This window comes from Sarcophilus harrisii, chromosome 2 (assembly GCF_902635505.1).
Source record: "Sarcophilus harrisii chromosome 2, mSarHar1.11, whole genome shotgun sequence".
In the NCBI taxonomy this organism is placed as follows: domain Eukaryota; kingdom Metazoa; phylum Chordata; class Mammalia; order Dasyuromorphia; family Dasyuridae; genus Sarcophilus; species Sarcophilus harrisii.
In genome coordinates this window covers 403,025,079-403,045,983 of record NC_045427.1, presented here as the reverse complement: position 1 = coordinate 403,045,983, position 20,905 = coordinate 403,025,079, and the positions used below count along the sequence as shown (strand labels likewise).

General features: G+C 37.3%; 1 protein-coding gene across 6 annotated transcripts in view; it reads right to left on the bottom strand.

The window, feature by feature from the left end:
- TENM2 (teneurin transmembrane protein 2) overlaps positions 1-20,905 on the bottom strand; it is a 1,351,165-nt gene that overhangs the window by 127,405 nt on the left and 1,202,855 nt on the right. For all 6 annotated transcript variants that reach the window (XM_003756806.2, XM_031949416.1, XM_003756801.2 and 3 more), the window contains one exon: positions 14,879-14,980. In XM_003756806.2, coding sequence (XP_003756854.1) covers positions 14,879-14,980 — 102 coding nt within the window. The remainder of the gene's footprint in view (positions 1-14,878; positions 14,981-20,905) is intronic.

Sequence of the window (20,905 nt, the reverse complement as noted above, 5' to 3'; positions counted from 1 at the left end):
AGACAAGAGGTGATAAGAACTTTTATGTAAGGGGTGGCTGTTTAAGTGCAGGAAAAAATGAGGTATATGAGAAAAGATCTTAAGGTAGGAATGATGTCTGACAATAGATTAAATACATTATTTGTAAAAACTGAGTAACCAGGAAGATGATGTGTCTTCAACAATAATGGGAAAGTTAGGAAGTTCTATTCTGTGTATGCTGAGTTTGAGGTGCTAAGCAGACATCTAATATGAGATATCCAAGAGGCATCTGGTAATGTGGGACTGAAACAGAAGAAAAATTAAAGATGGATATATAGCTCTGAGAATAATATGCATGAATATGAAAACTGAACCCTGGGCTGCTGATGAGATCGCCAAACTTTATAGAATTGAGGGCCCAGAGTAAAAACCTACCATTTTAGTACTGACCCATATGTGCCCTTACCCTAGTCTATCTCAGAGACAGAGACAATAAGAGAGAATCACGAACACTCAGAAGGAGAAAGAAATAGATTCTACAACTGTTAAAACAGTGACATATTTTACCAAAAATACTTCCTACCTTTGGGGCTCAGAGCAAACAAAAGAAAATTACTGATTTTTTTTTTTTCTAACTTCTCAGGGTAGAGAGAAAATTGGACTTGGATTTTTCTGGGCAAACAATTCAGCAGTTTTGGCTGGGGGAGACTGTGATAAACTGGCACTACAAGGAGAGGAGGGGCATTGGTCATTTATTTCTCCTTTCGATTGTTTTCATGTGACTGGATTCTTCTAGATTTGACTATTATGCTCCAGGAACTTCATTATCCTGCAAGATAATGTAAACCTTCCAGCTCACACCTCATCAGTACCCCTTGTCCCAGAAGTCCTTCCCTCTGATAAGGGAGGGGGGTGGAGAGCTCTTCAAGAGCTGCCTTTTAAGGAGAAAGGCCCAGGTTAGCCATCTTTTCATTTTCTACTTACTTGCAATCCTCTAGACTTTTGCATCATACTCCTTTCCACTGAATACCTTTCCTCTATCCTTTTTTTTTTAAACTTCCCATTAGATATAAGCACATTGAAATCAGGAACTGTCTCTTTATTTTTTCCCCCCCTTTGTTTCCCCAGCATTTAGCACAATACTGGTACATAGTAGGTGCCTGATAAATTTTTGTTGATAATCATCTAGTTTTGAAAAGAAAATCACTTTGCTAGGGGGATGGAGCAGAGGAGGAAGCTGGGGAAAAAAATGTCATACTCAAGCAGAGGAGCCTGAAAAGGAAGAAGTAGCTAGCTAGGGCCCTACAATTATGGGGACAATTAGGATAGAATAATTTCACTTATCCAGCACAGCTAGAGCCACACCACCAAATTCCTGCTAAATGTCAAATGCTAAAAATATATATTCGGCATAAGTCTTTTAAGAAGCAACTACAAACTCAACCTCAGTGCAGTCAAAAATGCAAAACTTCTTTCTGCTTTTTGGCTAACAGAATACTGTCTGGACCCTCTTGGTGTTACTTTAAAAAGCACAAGGCTAGGCTAATTAGAAGAGCGAAGCTCTCTAGTAATCCATTTGCTACCAGGGCAAACTGAGGGCAGATAAATGCCAAGTGAACTCCTCACCAATGCTCCCAGGGCTGCCCTACACCTGAGAACATCTTCTCGAGGGGATAATTGATTCAGTCTCTGACATAACTCAAAACGCAGCATTTCAGCAGCTGAGTGTATGTTACTCCTGCTGAGAAAATGCTACATGTAAGCCAGATGACTAAGAGAGTTAAAACCTGTATTATATCATATTTTTATAATTATCAAAGCGTGGCTATCCCATTTTTTTTTTTGTACTAAACTATGAAAACTAACATTGGGCATCCATCGAATATCCGAGGTTTTTCATTAGATATTGAAATGAAGCCAGCCGACTTGTTTCTCATGCAGGTGTTTCTAATTCAACTTGGAAACAACATTCTATGATTTTTTTTTTAAAAAAGCAAAATCTATTATATTCCAAAGACAAAAACATCATCAAGAGATGTTCATCAGAAAGCTGGTCCCTTTCTCTTTGCTATGCTGGCATCCAGTGAAATGCAGATAACAAGACACAGAAAGGCCGAGACCTAAATGAGTGACAGGATGTGGAAGCACATTAATCCTTCCCCACTTTAGAAATATTTAAAAATAATATTTTCTCAGAGTTTTGGTCTAAAATCCTTGGTCTCAACTATATGGAAAAGTTACCTGTACTTAATCAATGTGAGGAGACAGTGTCCTAGCATAAAGTTCTCTAGCATCATTCTTGTCAAAAGCTTAACCACTTTCTAAAGGGAGAAGCCTCATCAGCCTCACCTGAAAACTGATTAATCAAAACTGAGAGCACTTTGATTAATTCAATTAAGAGAAGCAGCACTTGAGTTCACCTTCAACCAGGGAAAAAGGAAAATCCTTAGGGGGAGGGGTTAAAAAGGGACTGAATTATTTTAGGAAAAGATTCTCTAGAGTATGGAAAGTTAAATGGCTCAACTTCTTATCTGATGAATCAAAACTGTTTATCTGAACTTTGTAACTAGGTTTTACCTTAATGTGGAATTTCTACTTTTCTTTTGATTTGGGTCAGAGAGATTTTCAAAGGCAGGATGGATGTTTCTCTCTTTGGATTTTTTCTTTCCCTAAGAAATGATGCTGAGATTTACTTAAAAAAAAAAACTGTCTCCAGCAGATTTGTGGCTAAAACAGAGAATACAGAGGTTTTTCTTCAACAAATGCAAAAATAGTTCTTATTTCTGCTCTTTTTTTTCCTTTTCTTTTGTTCTGATATTTTTTTCTTTTTATCATCTAGGGAATATGATACTATGCATGTAGGTTTTTATTAAAAATCAACTAAAAATTGGTAAATAGTTATCATTAGTGTTTTACTAAATCTTATAAATGGAAGTTCTTGGGGTTATTCAGGAGAACAGTAAGTCAGTGTTGCTGATAACACCTGACAAGTTAACGAGATGATGCCAAAAGAAAAAGAAAAAGCACATGATTTAAACTTACCTAATTAGTCTGATGTTTATCTTAATGATCAATATGGAGAATTTTTTTTTCAAAATTCCTTTTTTCACTAACAGAGACTTTATGTGGTGAGATAAATTATCAGTGTTATTTGCCCTATGGAAAATAAAGGAAGAAACCACCTGCATTTTGTCTTAACTAAAATGAGCTCTTCATTTTTAGCACAAAGCAGATGGGGCATCTTAAAAAGGGTCTAAGGTTTCTAAAGTTGGTTAGTAATAAAAAGCATTGTTAAAAAGCCCAGCACTCTGCATGGATGTACTTATGTATACATAGAAATCACAAACAAAGCTGTTTTCAAATAAAAGTGTTAGCATCTGTTCTAGTTTCCCTTTGGAAAACAGACTCTTCCAGACTGCTTAAATCCAGTGTTCCAAAGGCACCAGGGGACAGTTTTGTTTCTTTAAATCACTAAGGGAAACAAGATATCTAAACACATATAAAAGTAACAGATTTCTCATTCTGGTTTATGATGGGAGAAAAAAAGACAATGACTGTATAGAAGAATTGCAGCATGATACTTTGTCAAGGCTCTATTAGTAGAGACAGAGGTAGATTCCAGTTCTGTCTGTATCCTTCATTCTGTTGCTCATAACAAGCAACTTGGCTTCCCCCTGCCTCAGCTTCCTGGTGCCTCAGTTTTCACATCCAATAAATGGTCAGAGCACTTACTAATGACTTTGTAGGAAGGAAAGTGTCAAAGATCGATTATAAAGTACAAATAGAGAGTGTCATGGCAATTCTGACTAAGGATAACATAATTTTACCTGAAGTAAAGATTATTATTTCCTTCTCAGTTGTGTATCTGGTCTCTGTGGGGCAAAAGCCAGACTAGGTTCCCCCAGAACAGGGAACAAGGGGATTCTATCTGACAACCAGTGTCAGAATCACTGCCTCAAAGGGCCAAAGGGCAGATCCACCAAATTCCTCATTCTGATTCTGTCAAATAGCACATTAATAAGCAAGAAAGTGATTCAGGGAAGAATTTCCAGAAGGACAAAAAACTCATCAGGTGTGTCAAATCTCTGACATTCAGAAACCATGTGGGGAAAGCAGCACACGCTGACTTAAGCACTAAAGTATGGATGCTTTAATTAATCCGGGGTGAATTTAATTGCTTTAGTTAAGTGGAAATCGGGTTAAAAATGATGCAGAGCATGCTGGGGTGTGTTAAAAACATGACATATGAGTTGGATGAATCGATAAATTAAAAGTGCACAGATGTTTTAATTAAACCCAGGGAAGTTAACGAAGATCACTAGAGACTTTTAAGCCTATGATTAATTCAATTCATTTAAAATACCTGTAGAGATATGGGGATGCTTCCATTTTGAGAGTTATAAAAGTTCTCAATCGATAAGTACTTAAGCTGTTCTTCAAAAAAAAAAAAAGTGTAAGTTGTGTTTTTTTAAATGACTGAGCAGCATTAATTACATAATGAATATTTAAATTCTTTCAAGTACTCAGCAAGCTTTTTCTTAGCTCAAGCCCAAACTGAGAAAGCTGTGGATTTTTCATTATTATTAGTTATGTGACCCAAGGTATCAGCATGGGCTTCTGTTCACCTTCCTGCCTGGAGCCATCTGTTGCCCCATTATCTTACAGCTCCTACCTCTGGTGACTTTGTTAAGAGAGTTTGCCCTGAAGAGCATCCCCTGCCCACTGCCCCTGACCTATCTGCTCTCAAAAGATTGGTTTACTTCCTAATAAAGAGAGGTTTTGCTAAGCACAGCACTTCACGAAAACTGTACAGATCAGATTTATAGCACATCAAGTTTGTCTGGGGTCGGGCAGTCTGCCTTCTAAGACTGCTGTGCCACTCCGCTGGTTGGTTTAAAACAAGGGTTTTCGGCTTCAGTATCAATTTAATCTTGGGAGCTGGCTCCTTTAAGCCCTTAAAAAGTTATTTATATTTTGTAATACACCATAAAAGCATCCTTGGTTGCCAAGTTTTCAGGACTCAGGGCATGGACTATCACTTCATCACCAAGCAATAAATTAAGTTAATATGTACTATGCTTCCAAAACCGGGGAGGCAGGGCTTTCTCCACCTCTGTAGGGGGATTCTGGGAGACAGAATGAATGGAGGTTGGAAGTGCCATCCTTGAGCTCTGCTTCCTTCTGTAATTCTCATCAGAGACATGAGGGGCAGTACTACATGCACCTGCTGTGAATGTGCCATCCAAGACTTCATATGAGGCAGAGGAATTTCTCTGATTTGTAATGAGGCCAGCAATTGTGTGTGTGTTGGGGGGAGGGGATAGGCTAAATTCATATGTCATGTTGAAATAGGGAGATGAAGTGATGTTGTAGGCAGACACCCAAGGTCTTTTGGTTGGTGACAACTTCATCTTAATTAGCAGGGAGTAGGGGGGTAGTTGAAAAAGAGGCAAGAGGGCTGGGAGAGGAATAAGATGGAAAGAGGGAAGGATCAGAGAAAAAAAATGTGGATGTCTCCATGAATGTTCCAGTTCACATGGTCACTAGGGGGGAGGTAGGGGAAGGAGAACAGATGGGATTTCAGTCTTTTTCTTTGGAGAGTAGAGAGGCCAGCTGTTAAACATAAAACCTGCTTCCCTGCCAAGTGAGTCTAGGATGCTTCAAACTTCCAGAAGGAGTCTGTCATCAAGAGGCATTCCTGGAGTGGTGAGGTAGGAACCCATCCCACATAAAACTCACCCCATCATTATGGAGGGAGGGGGATCTGACCAGGCTCTTATCTAGATCAAATGGAAGGAATTGCTATGCATGATCATCTGTCCCAAAGAACAGAGCAGAAAAAAGCAGAGAAGGCTCTGGAGGCATTTTGGCACTGTGGAAACCCTGACTAATGAAGAGTAAATAAAATGACTGATCTCATATTAGAGTGGTCAGGCAGCCTCAGATAGTCCCACCTGCCTAGGTTGCTACTGAAGTATCTAGCTGAACATTTGAGTGGTGTCCAGCTTGCTAGTATTTCATATCAAAGAAGTGACAGTAGCCTAGTGGGTAGAAGTGCTGGGCTTAAATCAGAAAGATCTGAATTCAAATCTAGAGCAGATACTTACTAAATGTGTGACCCTGGGCAAAACACTTAGCCACTGTTTATCTCAGTTTCCTCAATTGTAAAATGAAGATATAATGGCATCTGCTTCCCAGAGTTGTGATGAGGATTAAATGAAATAGAATTTTAAAAAAGCATCTGGTATAATTCCTGGCACATAATAAGTGGTATGTAAACGCATATTCCATTCTTTCACTGTCCCTTCAGAGAGCAGACATCTTCCCAGCACAGGCTTCTTTATATGGCTGGGAGTCAAGTAATAACTCCTTTCTTTTGAAAACACTGCATTTTTAATTCTCCAAATTAAATTAAATTCAACAGACAATGATTAAGTTTCTATTATAGGTAGAACACTGTGCCAGGTAAGTATTGGAAAGACAGAGACAGAGACAAAAATCTTAATTCAGACATAGTCCTTGCCCACATGAAACTTTCATTGAGGTAGCACTCATTCTTCATCACTTATTTTAGCACCAAATTAAATATACATAAATATGTGTTTTGTGTTTATAATATATATTATATATTATTTTATTATTATATCATCATCATTATTATAATATTTTAATTTAATTTAAATTTAATATTATAATATAATATTATTATATATAATATATAAAAAACATAATTTTGTGTTTATTATTTATCTATTTCAAGATAGTTGTATCTTCCCAATGGACTACAAATTCCTTGAGGACCCAGGACCATATCTTATGTTTCTTTTGTATTCCTTACAGACAATATATATTTTACAGTGCAAGTTCATAACAGATGTTGATTAAATGCTTGTTGAATTCCATAGATTAGATTGTAGTCTATCATATAATCTGGAAACATTAGGCATTAATTAACATTTCTATTTTTTCCCATGCATAAAGTTTACCACCAAGAACGGGATTAGAACAGCAAACAGTTACTTGCTCATGACTTCATCATATGGGACTACAGAAATTGATGAAAAACACCATTTCAATGGAACAAAGAGTAAAACTGACTTCTGACCAAAAAATACCAAAACTTGCTTATTTGGAGCATTTTCGACAGTTGAGCATCTTTATCACTCTGAGACTATAATTAGAGAGTAAAGGAATTCTAAATTCTTATGTTCCTTCTAGTTATCAGAGAATCTTAGAATGCCTCCCATGGAAGTATTAATTTGAGAGACAATGAATGGGGGTTGGAAATGCCATCCTTGAGTGATTTCCTTTTGTGATTCTCACTGGGGATAAGAGGGGCAATACTATGTGCACTTGCTATGAATGCACTATCCAAGAAAATGGCAGGGGAATCTCTTTGAATTGTAGCCAGGTCAACAAAGTGTGTGTGTGTGTGTGTGTGTGTGTGTGTGTGTGTGTGTATGTGTATGCTAAATTTAGATATCATGTTGAAATAGGGATATGTATTTAAATCACATTGTATATACACAAAAATTGAGGTAAAAGGAGTTTCAGTGATTTGTCCAATAAGACAGAATTAGAGCTCAGATTTCTATTACGGGTTTTGGCTCCAGCATTTTTGAAGGCTTAGAAGTTGACACAGTATATGGTGTTAGGGGATACCATCTTTATAAAGGTATTTAAAGCAGGGATTCTTTACCTTTTTGGAAGTGTGTCATGGACTCCTTTGTTAATCTGATGGACCCCTTCTCAGAAGAATGTTTTTCTAAATCTTAAGATTAGGATTATAATAGATTACAAAGGATGCCAAAGGTTGGTAAAGATAAATACATATTTTTTTCCCCCACAGCCTCTCCCTTGAGATCTCTCCATGGATCTTTTGGTCAGGGATTCCTGATTTAATGAGAGGAAGGGTCTCTAAAGGATGGGGATAGGAAGGAGGTCAACCATTCAGAAACCTGAAACTTCTCTTTGCTGTCTGTAATTTGTGGGAAGTCCCTCTCCCAACCCACAGCCTTGATTTCAATGAAATTATATACCCCACTAGGGATGAAGAATAATAAATGTGCCATGTAATGGTAGGACTTCAGCAATGTGCAAAGAAGAGGATCCCTGCTGGTTTCCCCTGCTTTTAGACAAGCTTGCTAAGAAGCTGAGACAAACTTCTCAAGACGATATTTTACGTTCTGTAGCAATGGCACTTGTGGTTCTCCAGTGACAGCTGTAGAGCCGCAGGAGTTGTCACTTCCAATACTTACTAACTACTTATTACCCAACGACATAGGTTCGGGTTTGTTAAGTTTGTACTGCAGGGTAGGGGTACAAACATGACAAAAATATAAGCAAAGAGAACAGTCAGTATTAAAATGGACAATAGAAACCCAGATGCAGCTCTTCTATTTTAAAATGCCAACAGGATGTGTGTTTCAAATATTTGAAGAAGTCTATTAAATATACAAATGGACTTAAAATGAAAATATATGTATATATATATAAAGGAAAAACCCTGCCCTCATGCTTATACTTATGAAAAGGGTGATATACTTTGTCAGAATGCCAAAAACAGAGAGAAGGAAAGTAAAGTAATGAAAAAGCCACACAAGCAGAATAGACAAATTCATAATAAACACAATTTGAAAATGAGTGTAATTATGGCAAGACAGGAGAAACATCTGATAGAATATGATACTCATCACTGAAGGGAAAAAAGTGTCATCTTTACTTAAGGTATGAATCTGAACAGATTAAGCATTGTGCTGCATAGCCAACTCAATGTTTCTATACAAAATGTATATACAACTTTCCTTAGGTATTTGCCTATTTCCTCTTAGTTTTTCTTTTCATTCCTATAGTTGGCCTCTAACTCTGAAGAAGACAGACTGATTTATTTCATAATTTTTTAACCACCTTATTATCCTTATCTCTAGTGACTGCAGCACTTATAATTTGCTTTTTTTTTGGGGGGGGGGTTTGAAGTAGAAAGGGAGGAAATGTTCTGACCCATGATTTTATTGGTGTAGGAAACTCCAGATTGAAAATACTTCATACAAAAGCATATTGAGAATTAGATTTCAACCAATAGCTTTAGAGGATTGCCTTGGGGTAACAAAACAAAAACTTTTTTTAGAGGTCAAATGGGACTGAGAGGCTAGGGTCAAACAGCTGTTTGAATTATCATGCCAAGGTTTGCTCTGTCTACTGTGCCATGGTGTCTATTCATTCATATGTTTAAGAAAGGCATTATGGTGTAGTAGCCAAGAAAGTCAGAAAAGCCTTTATTTGAGATTCACTTTTGACACATTTTGGCTATGTGACCTTGGACATATCACACACACACACACAAGTGTATGTATATGTATTTATGTATCTTTTATTGTTTGTTATTATTTCATATATTTGAGATCTGTTTCTCTACTTAAGTTAATAAACCTTTTTGAGTCAGGTACTGTAATGTCTCATCATTCGTTCCTCTCCAAAGGACTTGTCCTATTTTGCATGGTATAGTATAGTTATTTCTGTTTGTATCACAGCTCCCTATTTGACTATATGATCCATAGGAATAAACACCACATTGTCTCTAAATTTTTATCTCCTCTATAAGGGAGGGAGGGAAAAAAATTTGGAATACAAAGTCTTAAAAATATGAATGTTGAAAACTATTTTTACATGCACTGAGAAAAATAAAATACTATTGAGGAAAAAAAAAATTACCTCTTCCAATCCTTAGCATGGTGCTCTACATACAGCAGGTGCTTAATAAATGTTTAGTTGATTTCTTTTCCTCACACTTCACTATCTCTGAGACTACAGAGAAGAGGCTGGAATACATAGGAGGATCATCAATTTAGAGCTGGAAGGAATGGACCTCAAAACTCATCTTGTTTAACAGCATCATCTTAAGGATGAGAGAACTAAGGCTAAGTTTATAGGACTTGCCCAGGGTCACAGAGGTAATTAGTAATAGAGCTAGGACTTTAATCCAAATCCCTTTACTCCAAATACAGTGTTCTTCCAATTGTACCATGCCATCTTTCAATAAATACTTAGGCACTCAGGAGTTTTCAACATTCACTGCAATTCTGTCATCACAAGCTCCATCCAGGTAGGGATTTTTATAACAGGAGAGAAGGCAGTGATAAAGCCTCAGATGTATGTGAGGAGATGGGAGCCTCAGCAAGGGGTCAAGAAAGTAAACATGTACTTCTGTCATTTGGACACACATTCAGTTGCTTTGCCAAAATGGGATCTCTATCATAAACATGGCCAAGTCTCTACCTGGCAAGGAGAACCAAGACTGCCTGCTGCCTGCCACACAGAAAGCTGGCAGTTCCAGAAGCATCCTGAGTGCAGGCTTCAACAAAGGCATAAAGGTGAGTCTGAATCTGTCATGGGGGAGACCAGGGGCTTGGTGACTCCTAAGAGTTTTCACTATCAAAAGAAGGTCAGTCAGAATGGAGGGAAGGGTAGAGCTTCGATGTCTTCTTGTGGGCTGTAGGAATTGTGGAACCATCTGTTTGTTCCTTCCTTCTTGCTGACCCTATTACCTCACCCACTCATAGGTTACTTACTGATAAGACTTGGGGAGATGCTCAGGTGCTTGTGTTGATTCAACAGTGTGGTTCGCTTTAATACCACTAGCTATTCTGGCAAAAAATTATAAAATTGTTGAGAGCCACCCTCCCAGATCACTTGACTTACGTTCCCTCTGAATAAAAAGCTCTGTTCTTTCTGGCTCAAAATCTCAAGTAAGAGCTTCACATACGACGAGTGAAGTAAGCAGTTGTCCATTCCATCCATTTACTCCAGGCTAGAATAGAGCCACATCAGCTTGCCAGTTGCCACCTGACTCACCTTATCATTTAGTTCCCAAGTGTTGTGGGGTTCAGATATCTTCAGGGCTAGACACCCCTGAGAGGCAGTTTTGAACCTTTGAGCCTTTCTCAGAACATGGGGTTTTCTGGGAAGCGGTCTTAGCCTAGTGTGAAGATGCTTAACTTAGAAGCACTAGGAGGACACTGCTTATCTAAAGTTCTTTCAACAGTCATCACTGGGATGGGGGCATCCACATGGCTTCAGCAGCAGCATTCTTGGAAGTGCTTAAGGACATTCTCATTGGGAGTACAGTGGCTCATTGGATTAATCAACAAATATTTATTTTTAGGTGCTCAGGGCAAGCTCATCTATATGCTAAGCACACAGAGACTCAAAAGAGATAGTCTGTGTCCTGGAGGGGTTTGTAATTCATTTGGGGAAAACAATGTGTAAATATAGAAGTGGATACAAAATAGATACAAGGTATTTTGTGGGAGAAAACACTAGCAGCTACAGGGATAGAGAAAAGAAAGTCTTAAGGAAAGGGTGGCACTGGATTCTAGTCTTGGTCTTGAACTAAATGAGTGATTCAAAGAGTACATCCACAGAAAGAGGATGTGCATTTTGGGTAGAGAGGAAAACCAATGAAAAGGCACAGAAATGGGAAATACTTGGAGGAATAATAGAAAGGCCAGTTTGACTAGATTATGGAGTGAGTGAAAGAGACTGATACATAAAGAAGCTGTAAAGGTAGTCCGGTGACACATTAGGAAGTGCTTCAAATGTCAAACAGAGTAGTTTATATTTGTTCCCAAAGGTAAGAGTGAACCACTATATTTTATTGAATAGGAGAGTAACATGGTCAGACCTTGCTTTATTGTCTGAGATTAGGGCTTCTGAGTTTAGGAAGACATAAACATAGAGCTGATTTATTTTTAGATTTGGAGAGAGATTCACTTGCTTCTGAGGTACTTATTTAAATTTTACTTATAGTACACTTAACATTGCATGCGGAAAGAAGGGGGAAATTTTTTTTCCTTTTAAATATTCCCCAAAGGCTTGATTCACTGTAAGGATCAACAGTTCAATAAAAGATACACAAGGCCATTATTAGAGTTTAGTAATAGCTCTTAGGTATGTGGAGCAACTTCTTTAACAACTACTCAATCATTTGGGCCACAAGGATCAATTATATATCACTGCTAAAACACATTCATTGTATACCCATCCCACCACAGTGCATGCTAAGAATGCATAACACACACAAAAAAAGATACTTTTAAATATCCCAGTGCACATCACATTACGGATCCATAACACAGAATGCATGCTAGTGCAAAAATCAATTTAAAATAAAAAGTTATTTAAGTGGCCAGAGTACTTAGGTTTAAAAGACTAAGAGCTAGGCATGCAGTCATGAAAGATATGGTTTTAAAGATTAATAATATGTAGATGTTTGCCAGTGCTAAGATACATTTATAACTTACATGCTATTATTCAGTCAGTCATTCTTTCAACAAACATTTATTAAGCACCTACTGTGTGCAGAGCACCTACTGTGTGCAGTGCTAGGCGCTGGGAAAGATACAAAATTTAGATAAGACATGGCGCCTGGCCTCAGGGAATTAGATTACTTGGGAGGGAAGGGTAAAACACAAATAAATAACTACGACACAAGATATTACATCATCAAATATATTAGAGGGCTGAGTGTATTCAAGATCTAAGAGGGAAAGGTTTCAAGAGATCAGGGAAGAGGTGGCATTAGTTTGATGTTTGATAAAAGTAAGAATTCACCACTGGGGAGGAAGGATATAACTGGTATTAAGCAAACAGAATGTGTAAAGTTGTGGAGGCTGGAGAAACTAGTGAGTGCTCATGTGGGCTGGGCTTAGTCTGACTGAATTGTAGAGTTCCCAGATAGAGAACTACAACATTAAAAAATGGAAAAAAAAAAAGGTGGTTTCAGATTGCATTGAGTCTTGAATACTAAGTAAAGGAGAGTATTAGTAGCAGCAGTAGCAGTGATAGTGGGAGTAGTAGTGGTGGTGGTAGCAGCAGCAGCAGCTAGCTATATTTATATATCGCTTTTAAGTTGGCAAAACACTTTTACAAAATTATTTTATTTTATCCTCATAACACATCTGGAAGGTAAGAACTAATATATTCCCCATTTTACAGAAGAGGAAACTGAGGCAGACAGGTCTTCCTGACTGGGCCCAGCACTCCATAATCTGCATATAAAATAGATTATTCTAGTAGTGATATGAAGGCTGGATTTGGGGGTGAAAAGATAGTCCAAACTATTTTTGACATTATAAAAGAGGGAAGTTTTATCCTTTTTAAAATTCTCTCAATACAGTAAAATTAAACAATAGGAGAAATCCTGTAGATGATATTAATAGTTCTGCTTTGAAGCCTCCAATGCCCAGGACTTTCAGAATGGATATGCCATCTGACAACCACCATATTTATCAGGGAAATTTAGGGATCTTGATAAAATCATAGCTTTTGTAACATTTCAGTTTTCCTCTATTCTTTGTATATGTGCTTTGGACAGGATGTGGGCTCACTGGTAACATGCAATGTAAGAAATGATGCCTTCTTTCCCTGTGTTCAGTCTCTCTGAATTTTGTAAATGTCTTAAGTTCTTACTGAATTGTTCCTGTAGGAAGGATACGTAGGCCACATTATTTATGAATCCGTCACTTCTATCTGTTTCAAATGTGGGCAGCAAAGTGCAAAGCATTCCATGAATCTTATTAGCATTTGTAATTTGTCAATAATTTTCTCAGCTCTGTTGGTAATACTTAAAAAAAAAACCAAAAAAAAAACTTGTCCTCTTACTATCCAGTATTCACAGAGAGTTCCTATTATTTTGGGATTCTTTCTTAGAATATCTAGGAGGGCAATGAACAGATAGATAGTAGGGCCATAGGAGCACAGACTTAAAATAGGGATCTGAGATTAGGTTCTCTGGTGCTAAAATCAGTCATTTCCTCACTGAATCCTCCCCTTACAGAAGAGTTGCAGAACCTAAGGCATAGAAATATTGGGTAACTTGCAAAAGTTGCACAGAACTTGGAGAGTGATTCTTAAATACTTTGGTCCTATTCTTGTAACTTGTATCTAAACTAGCCTATGATTCTTCCAAGAATTTAAAGAGCCAAGTCATTCCTGGGTATAGAGAAGTGCAGGTGAATTAATAACACAACTGAAGAATAATCCTACAAGGTAAATCATGTTTCCTAGATTAAGAGCATGGACAGGTAGAATGAATGAAATTTACTAACATAGAGATGCTTAATCTTCCATTACATGGAAGTTAATGATTATTACAAAGGAGTGATGGTAATTCACTCCTTGCTTTTACAGGAAACATACCAGCTCTTTTTTTTTTAAAGGAAATTCTTCTTCTCTATACACCTTGGCATCAAGGATAATGGCTCTGCTTCCATGGGGTACCTTGGCCAATTATAATACATCAAACCAGACTTTTAGCCAAGGGGAAAGATCCTGAAATTCACATAATATATCAGGAGCCACAGAATCTCAGAGCTAGAAATTACCTTAGAGGTCATATAGTCAAAGGATCCTTGATTAGAAATTTAGAGTTGGAAGGGAATTTAGGGGTCATTTTTTTTTTTTTTTTGACAGAGGAGGAGTCTGAGACACAGAGAAATTAAATGTTTTGCCTGGAATCACACAGCTAAAAAGCAGAATTTGAACTAAGGTCCTCTTGTCTCCAAATCTAGCCCTTTTATCCATTTCTCTGGATGCTTCTCAATCTCCATCTAAACAGGGATTCTATCTACAACATTCTTGACAAATGATCATCATATTATTTGCTGATAGACTTTCAGTAATAGGAATTCATTTCCAAAACCAGCCCAGTCATGATTTGGAATTCTTTTTTGTTTGCTAGTAAAATTTTTCCTTTTAAAAGGCATTCATCTGCCTCTCTCTATCCTATACTCTTTACTCCTCGTTCTGCCTTCTTTGACTCTAGGAAGGCTGGCCTGTATCCCCCTTAGACCTTTCCATTAGGACATAAAGAACCCCATAGAAAGGCTGAAATTTTGTTTTTAAGCCTCATGACAAATACCTTTAGCGCAGTCTGCTCCATGGAATCCAGGGAAGCAATGACACACTCCAGAAACACATTCGCCATTCCCATGACAATTACGTGGACAATCCTGCACTGAATCTGAAAGAAAGAAAAACTCAATGATTTCCTTCTGCAGTTGGACTTCTATGAAATCTGATCTCAGTATGATCTCAGTGGAATAACATACTTTTTTAAAAAAAGATATGTTAGAGATATCAATACTAAATCCCAAATGTAGTTAGTTGTTAACCACTGGTTATCTATCAATAAAAGCTTTAAGAAATATCAGTATTTAAAACTCCAAACTTACAAAAGAGCTAAATTAGGAAGTAATTACCTACACTATCCTGGTACCTAGTCCCAGCTCTGGCACAGAGTTGGATTTGAACAAGTTCTTGTTGATTGATTACACAATCAATTAAACAAATATTTATTAAGTGCTTATTATGTACAAGACACTGATAAGAGAATGGCAAAACAAAGATAATAGCTAGCATTTAAATAACATTTAATTTGCAAAGTGCTTTACATATATTGTCTCATTTTATCCTCACAGAAATCTGGGAAAGTAGGTGCTATTATTATTCCAATTTTATAGTCAAGGCAACTAAGGCAGACAGAGATTAAATGACTTATTCAGGATCATACAATTAATAAATGTCTGAAATCAGATTTGAACTCAGATTTTCTTGGGACAGCTCTAAACACAGCCTTGATTTTATAAGAGAATAAGACACCACCATCCAATGTGGGAATTAGTTGTCTATATCAGGAGTGGGGAACCTTTTTTTTCTGCCAAGGGTCATTTGGATCTTTATAACATCACTTGCAGGCCATACAAAATTATCAGCTTATAGAACTCAAGAAACAGGAGGTTGCTGTACCTAGCTAGCAGCCCATCAATGCCTGTAGTTGTCTTAGCAAATGATTTAAGGCTTGTAGGCCGAATGTTCTCCACCCAATCTATATAAATACACATGGGTATGTAGGGAGCACAGTGGATAGAGAGTTGGCCCTGGAGTTAGGAAAACCTGAGTTCAAATCTGGTCTCAGACATTCACTGGCTGTGTCACTTAACACTGTTCACTTCATTTGTAAAATGAGCTCGAGAAGAAATGGCCAGCCACTTCAGTATTTCTGCCAAGAAATCCTAAATAAAGTCAGTCAGACACTACTGCAATGACTCAGCAATACCAACAACGATAAAAATATAGTTGTCAGAGAATAATGGGAAAAGTACATGGGAATAATCCAAACTTCTTTTGAGAAATTTAAAAAAGCAAAAATCACTTCCAGCTATGGGGACTGAGAATGATTTTCTAAAGGAGATGATATCTGAGTGAGATGAAAATACCAACTGGATGGGATTGAGTGGGTTAATTTTATTCATACAGGATGGTTAGGGCAAGAAAAGGAGGAGGTAAGTACTATCTGACTGAACAAGGAACTTTAAATATTTTTGGTAGGCAATGAGAAGCCACTATGGATATTTGAGTAGAACAATGTTTTTTTTTTTATTTTTTTTATTTTTTATTTAATAGCCTTTTATTTACAGGTTATACGTATGGGTAACTTTACAGCATTAACAATTGCCAAACCTCTAGAACAATGTTGTTGTTTTAAAAAATTATTTTAGGTAGATTACCTAGTTATAGCTAAGTACAATTAGGGAAGGATTAGGTTAGATTCTGGAACACCAGTTAGGAAACTGTCAAAATATTTTCGAAGAGTGGGCAAGAGTATGAAGCCTGAACCAGAATGATTAAAGTCAGCATAGAAGGGAAGGGAGAGGATAGATATGAGAGATAGAAGGGAAGGGAGAGGGTAGATATGAGAGATATTACAAGGGTACTGTTGATAATACATTGGAATTAACTAGATGTGGGGTTGACATTTGGAGGGAGATTTAATGATGGCACCAAGGTTTCATGTTGGGGTCACTAGGAAGTTTGGTGATGAAGCCAAGAGACAGGGAAGTTAGAAAAAGGGGGGAAGAAAAAGAGAAAAAACTTCGGGAATGAAGATTGCAAGTTTGGTTTTTGATGTGCTGAGCTTGAGGTGCTGGTTGGATATCCAAAAGAATGTATGATACCCAGCAGGCAGTGGGAAATAGAGGATTGAATCTCAGGAAAGGCAGGGTCTAGAGATAGAAATTTGGGAATCACCTGCTGAGAGGAGAAAATTGAAGCCACAGGAATAGGTGAAGTCACCAGCAAAAATAACTCACACTTGAAGGATAACAAAGCATTTTCTTCCCCACAGTCCTCTGAAGCATTGCAAGCAACACTTACAGATGAGGAAATTAAGGTTCATTTCCCACAGTCATATGGCTAGTTTCTATCGAAGTCAAAATTTAAAGCCAGGTCTTCTGACTCTAAACTCAGCAGTCTTCCTGCTGAAACACTACTTCTCAAAGAAGAAGGTGAAGAAAAAGAATAAAATAAAATGAGGATTTATTATCGATTCAATATGTGCTAGATGAGGCAAGAAGGTAGCACAGAGGATAGAATGCCAGACCTAGAGCCAGACAGGTTCATCTTCCTTTATTCAAATATGACCTCAAATACTTACCCCAGGTAAGCCACTTAAACTTCTTTGCCTCATTTTCTCATCTGTAAAATGAGCTTGAGAAAGAAATGGCAAACTATTCCACTAACTTTGTCTGAAAAATTCCAAATGAACTCACAAAAAAAAAAAAAATAGACTGAAATGACTGAAGAATAAAAACGACAAACCCTCAAGGAGGGAGCAGCTAGGTGGTGCAATGGATAGAGCAACCAGCCCTGAAGTCAGGAGGACCCGAGTTCAAATCTGACCTCAGACACTTAACACTTCCCAGCTCTGTGACTGTGAGCAAGTCACTTAACCCCAACTGCCTCAGCAAAAAACAAACCAAAAAAACCAAAAAAACAAAAAAACCTCTCAAGGAATTTGTAGTCTATTAGGGAAAGATGAGAAATATACATATAAGTATGCATAACATATGAAAGGTAATTTCAGAGGTAGCATGGAAAAATAGGTAAAAATTTTGAGTTCGAGTTCTATTTCAAACTCATATTGTACTGACTGTGTGACCTTAGGCAAGTCATTTAACTTTCACTACTTCAGGCAACCATCTTAGACCATAAGTTGCAAAGAAGATACTACTCTTCACTGATAAAGGGAGTTGTCTCCTAGTTGGGAGCTCCCCCTATTAATAAAATTCTAGGTCTGGTACCCCAAACAACAGTTGGAGGAACTAATAGCTTAGTGGGGGGAGGGAATGTGCATTCAGGAAATGGCAAAAGAGGGTCAAGGTAAGAACTTTTCAGGGAATGCTTCTATGTAGAGCCCTCAGGAAAGATAAAAAGCTGGCAATGAAGAGAGAAAAGGAAAAATAAGAGGCAGAAAGAGGACCATGAGTGATAATGTTACTGAAGCCTGGGAGAAAGAGCACATAAAGAAGGAAGAGACTAGTCATTTGTCAAATGCTACAAAGAGGTCAAGGATGATGATTAATTGCTTAAAAATAAAAGTCTCACTTATAATAAGTTGTATATATTAATCTTCCATTTCTGGAATCTCTGATTTCTTTGATGTAATAGAAGTTCCTTAAGGACTGAGATTATTTTTACTTTTTCTTTGTATCCCTAAGGCATAGCACCGAGCCTGGTACATAGAAAATGCTTAATAAATGTTTGTTGTTTGATTAATTGGACATTCTTCCAATAGTAGAGATTGCAACAAGTCGTACCTTTTCATCCTGATGATTCATGCCCAGCCAATGCATTGACGAGGTGGGAGGTGGTAAAGTGGATACAAAGTTGGGACTGGAGTCAGAAAGAGCTGATAATTAGAATCTGATCTCAGATACTTAAATAGCTGTGTGGGTTTGGGCAAGTTAATTAACTACTGATTACCTCACTTACCTCATCTATAAAATGGGGAGAATAATAGTACCTACCTCATAGAGCTATTTTAAAGAACAAATGAGATGATATTTGAAAGCATTTAGCAAAATGCCTAACAAAGTCACTGGTTAAAATTTATGATTATTGCTGTTTTATCATTTCATGGATACCAGTGTGGCCCTCAGGCTATCTGCTATTCCTTACTCAACTGAACTTCCTCCTTCCTGGAAGACATATTTTATACTATTTGACTTATCCAAATCACCACTGTTCAAAATACTACAACCTACTAAGGCTTATCACAATCTTTCCACTGAACTTTGGGTATAGTAAGGAATCACACACAGAGAAAAAGCTGATTCTCTGAAACTGTGTGAATATTCTAAGACCTGCAATCAAATAGCATGATGGGAAAATTAATTAATATTAAAGTGATTTTGTGTGTGTGTGTGTGTGTGTGTGTGTGTGTGTGTGTGTGTATGTATGTATTTTAGAGAAGAGCTTACGATCAGAGAAAACATAATTTTCTAAATGCCACCCAGTTTGTTCTTCTCCTCATATTTAACTATAGGGCTAAGTACACTGTTCATCTGCAGGTTCTATCCAAGACATACATGGATAAACTTATTTAACAGGCTGCTTAGTTTAGCCAATTGCCGGTCCTGGTCTGAAAAGCAGGTATTCTTTATCCATTTTTTTTTTTTTACACGATGAGAATTGTTGGGTCTACAACTTTTGAAGTGATGATGGATTTCCCTGAGAGGTTTCAGGATTAACAAAGGTATCTTTCACTATTTTGGAGGAATTCAGAGAGAAGAGAGGCTCCTTGGTTATAGTCTTCCTGGAGAAGCTTCTTTTTGTAGACGACAAGGTGCTGATTGTATCAAGCCCTGGAAATTACAGGACTTCTTTAATAAGTTTCACAAGTTCTTTAAAATATACTTCAATTTATACACAATTTCTTAGGAATATATTATTTACAGAGAACAAAGATTGCCTATCTTAGTCTACAATTTAGAGACAGCTGTTACTATTAGTAGAAAACACATCCTGGAATCAGAAAGACCTTAATTCCAATCCTGCCTCAAAGACTAGCTTTGTGGCCTTGTTTGTCTCAATTTGTAAATGTAAACTGTAAAATGGGGATAATAATAGAATCCATCTCTCAGTGTTGTTGTGAGGATCAAACAGAATGATAATATTTGTAAAGCCCACTTATCCTTGTGCCGGGTATATGGTAGGCACTATTTAAATGCTTATTCACTTATAAAAAATGTTCATCTCTGATCCAACCTATATTGCTATTTCATTTCAACATACACGTTCTACCTCTGACAAAATCTCAAAAATGAACAATTCTTTTATTTTCTCAGGTCAATTCAAATCTATAGAAGACTAGGAATTTTATTTTAAAAGCTCTTTTTTGCCTGGAGTTTGGATGCAGGCTACCAGTGTTCAATTCTTAAGTTAAAAAAATGTGGGTGTTTAGGTTTCAAATTACAAAGAAGATGAAAAGAAACTACTAGCTGCCATGTCTTTAATGTGACATTAGCTGCCTCCTTGGGATTCAGGTACATTGGCTTTGGCATGTTGTATGAAAAACTATAAAGTCTAATTTATCCTAATGGAGTCACCTGAGAATATTAAAAGAGATTTTTCTTTTAAACCTAATTTCCCATTTACTCTCACCTTGGACTGTAAGACCAAAGCAAGCAATATCACTTTCTTTTCATAGGGCATCTCACTTGTGAGTTCTCCACCAACCCAGGATTACAGTTTGTTGCTGGCAATTTAATCATCATCTAATGAATAGATTTATTCTTTCAAAAATTAGGCACACAATTCGAGGATTTGTAAAACCAATCTTTCTCCAGGTTAATTTCACACAGAAATTCTTTGGTAGCATCTCTGGCAAGCTTACTAGTTATGTTTCCTGTTTCTCTTCCAAAGGTAAGCACCATGCCTGGTTTATAGTAGGTGCTTAATACATGCTTGCTCACTTGTCGACCTTTTTGACACCATCTAAAACTTAGAGAGGGTGACAGAGAAGCTACATTCCTGAAGCCAAATTTGTCCCCAACCTCTCTGAGGTCAGCAACAAAGCAAGGAGAACCTGTGCTTTGTGCTGTCCTAG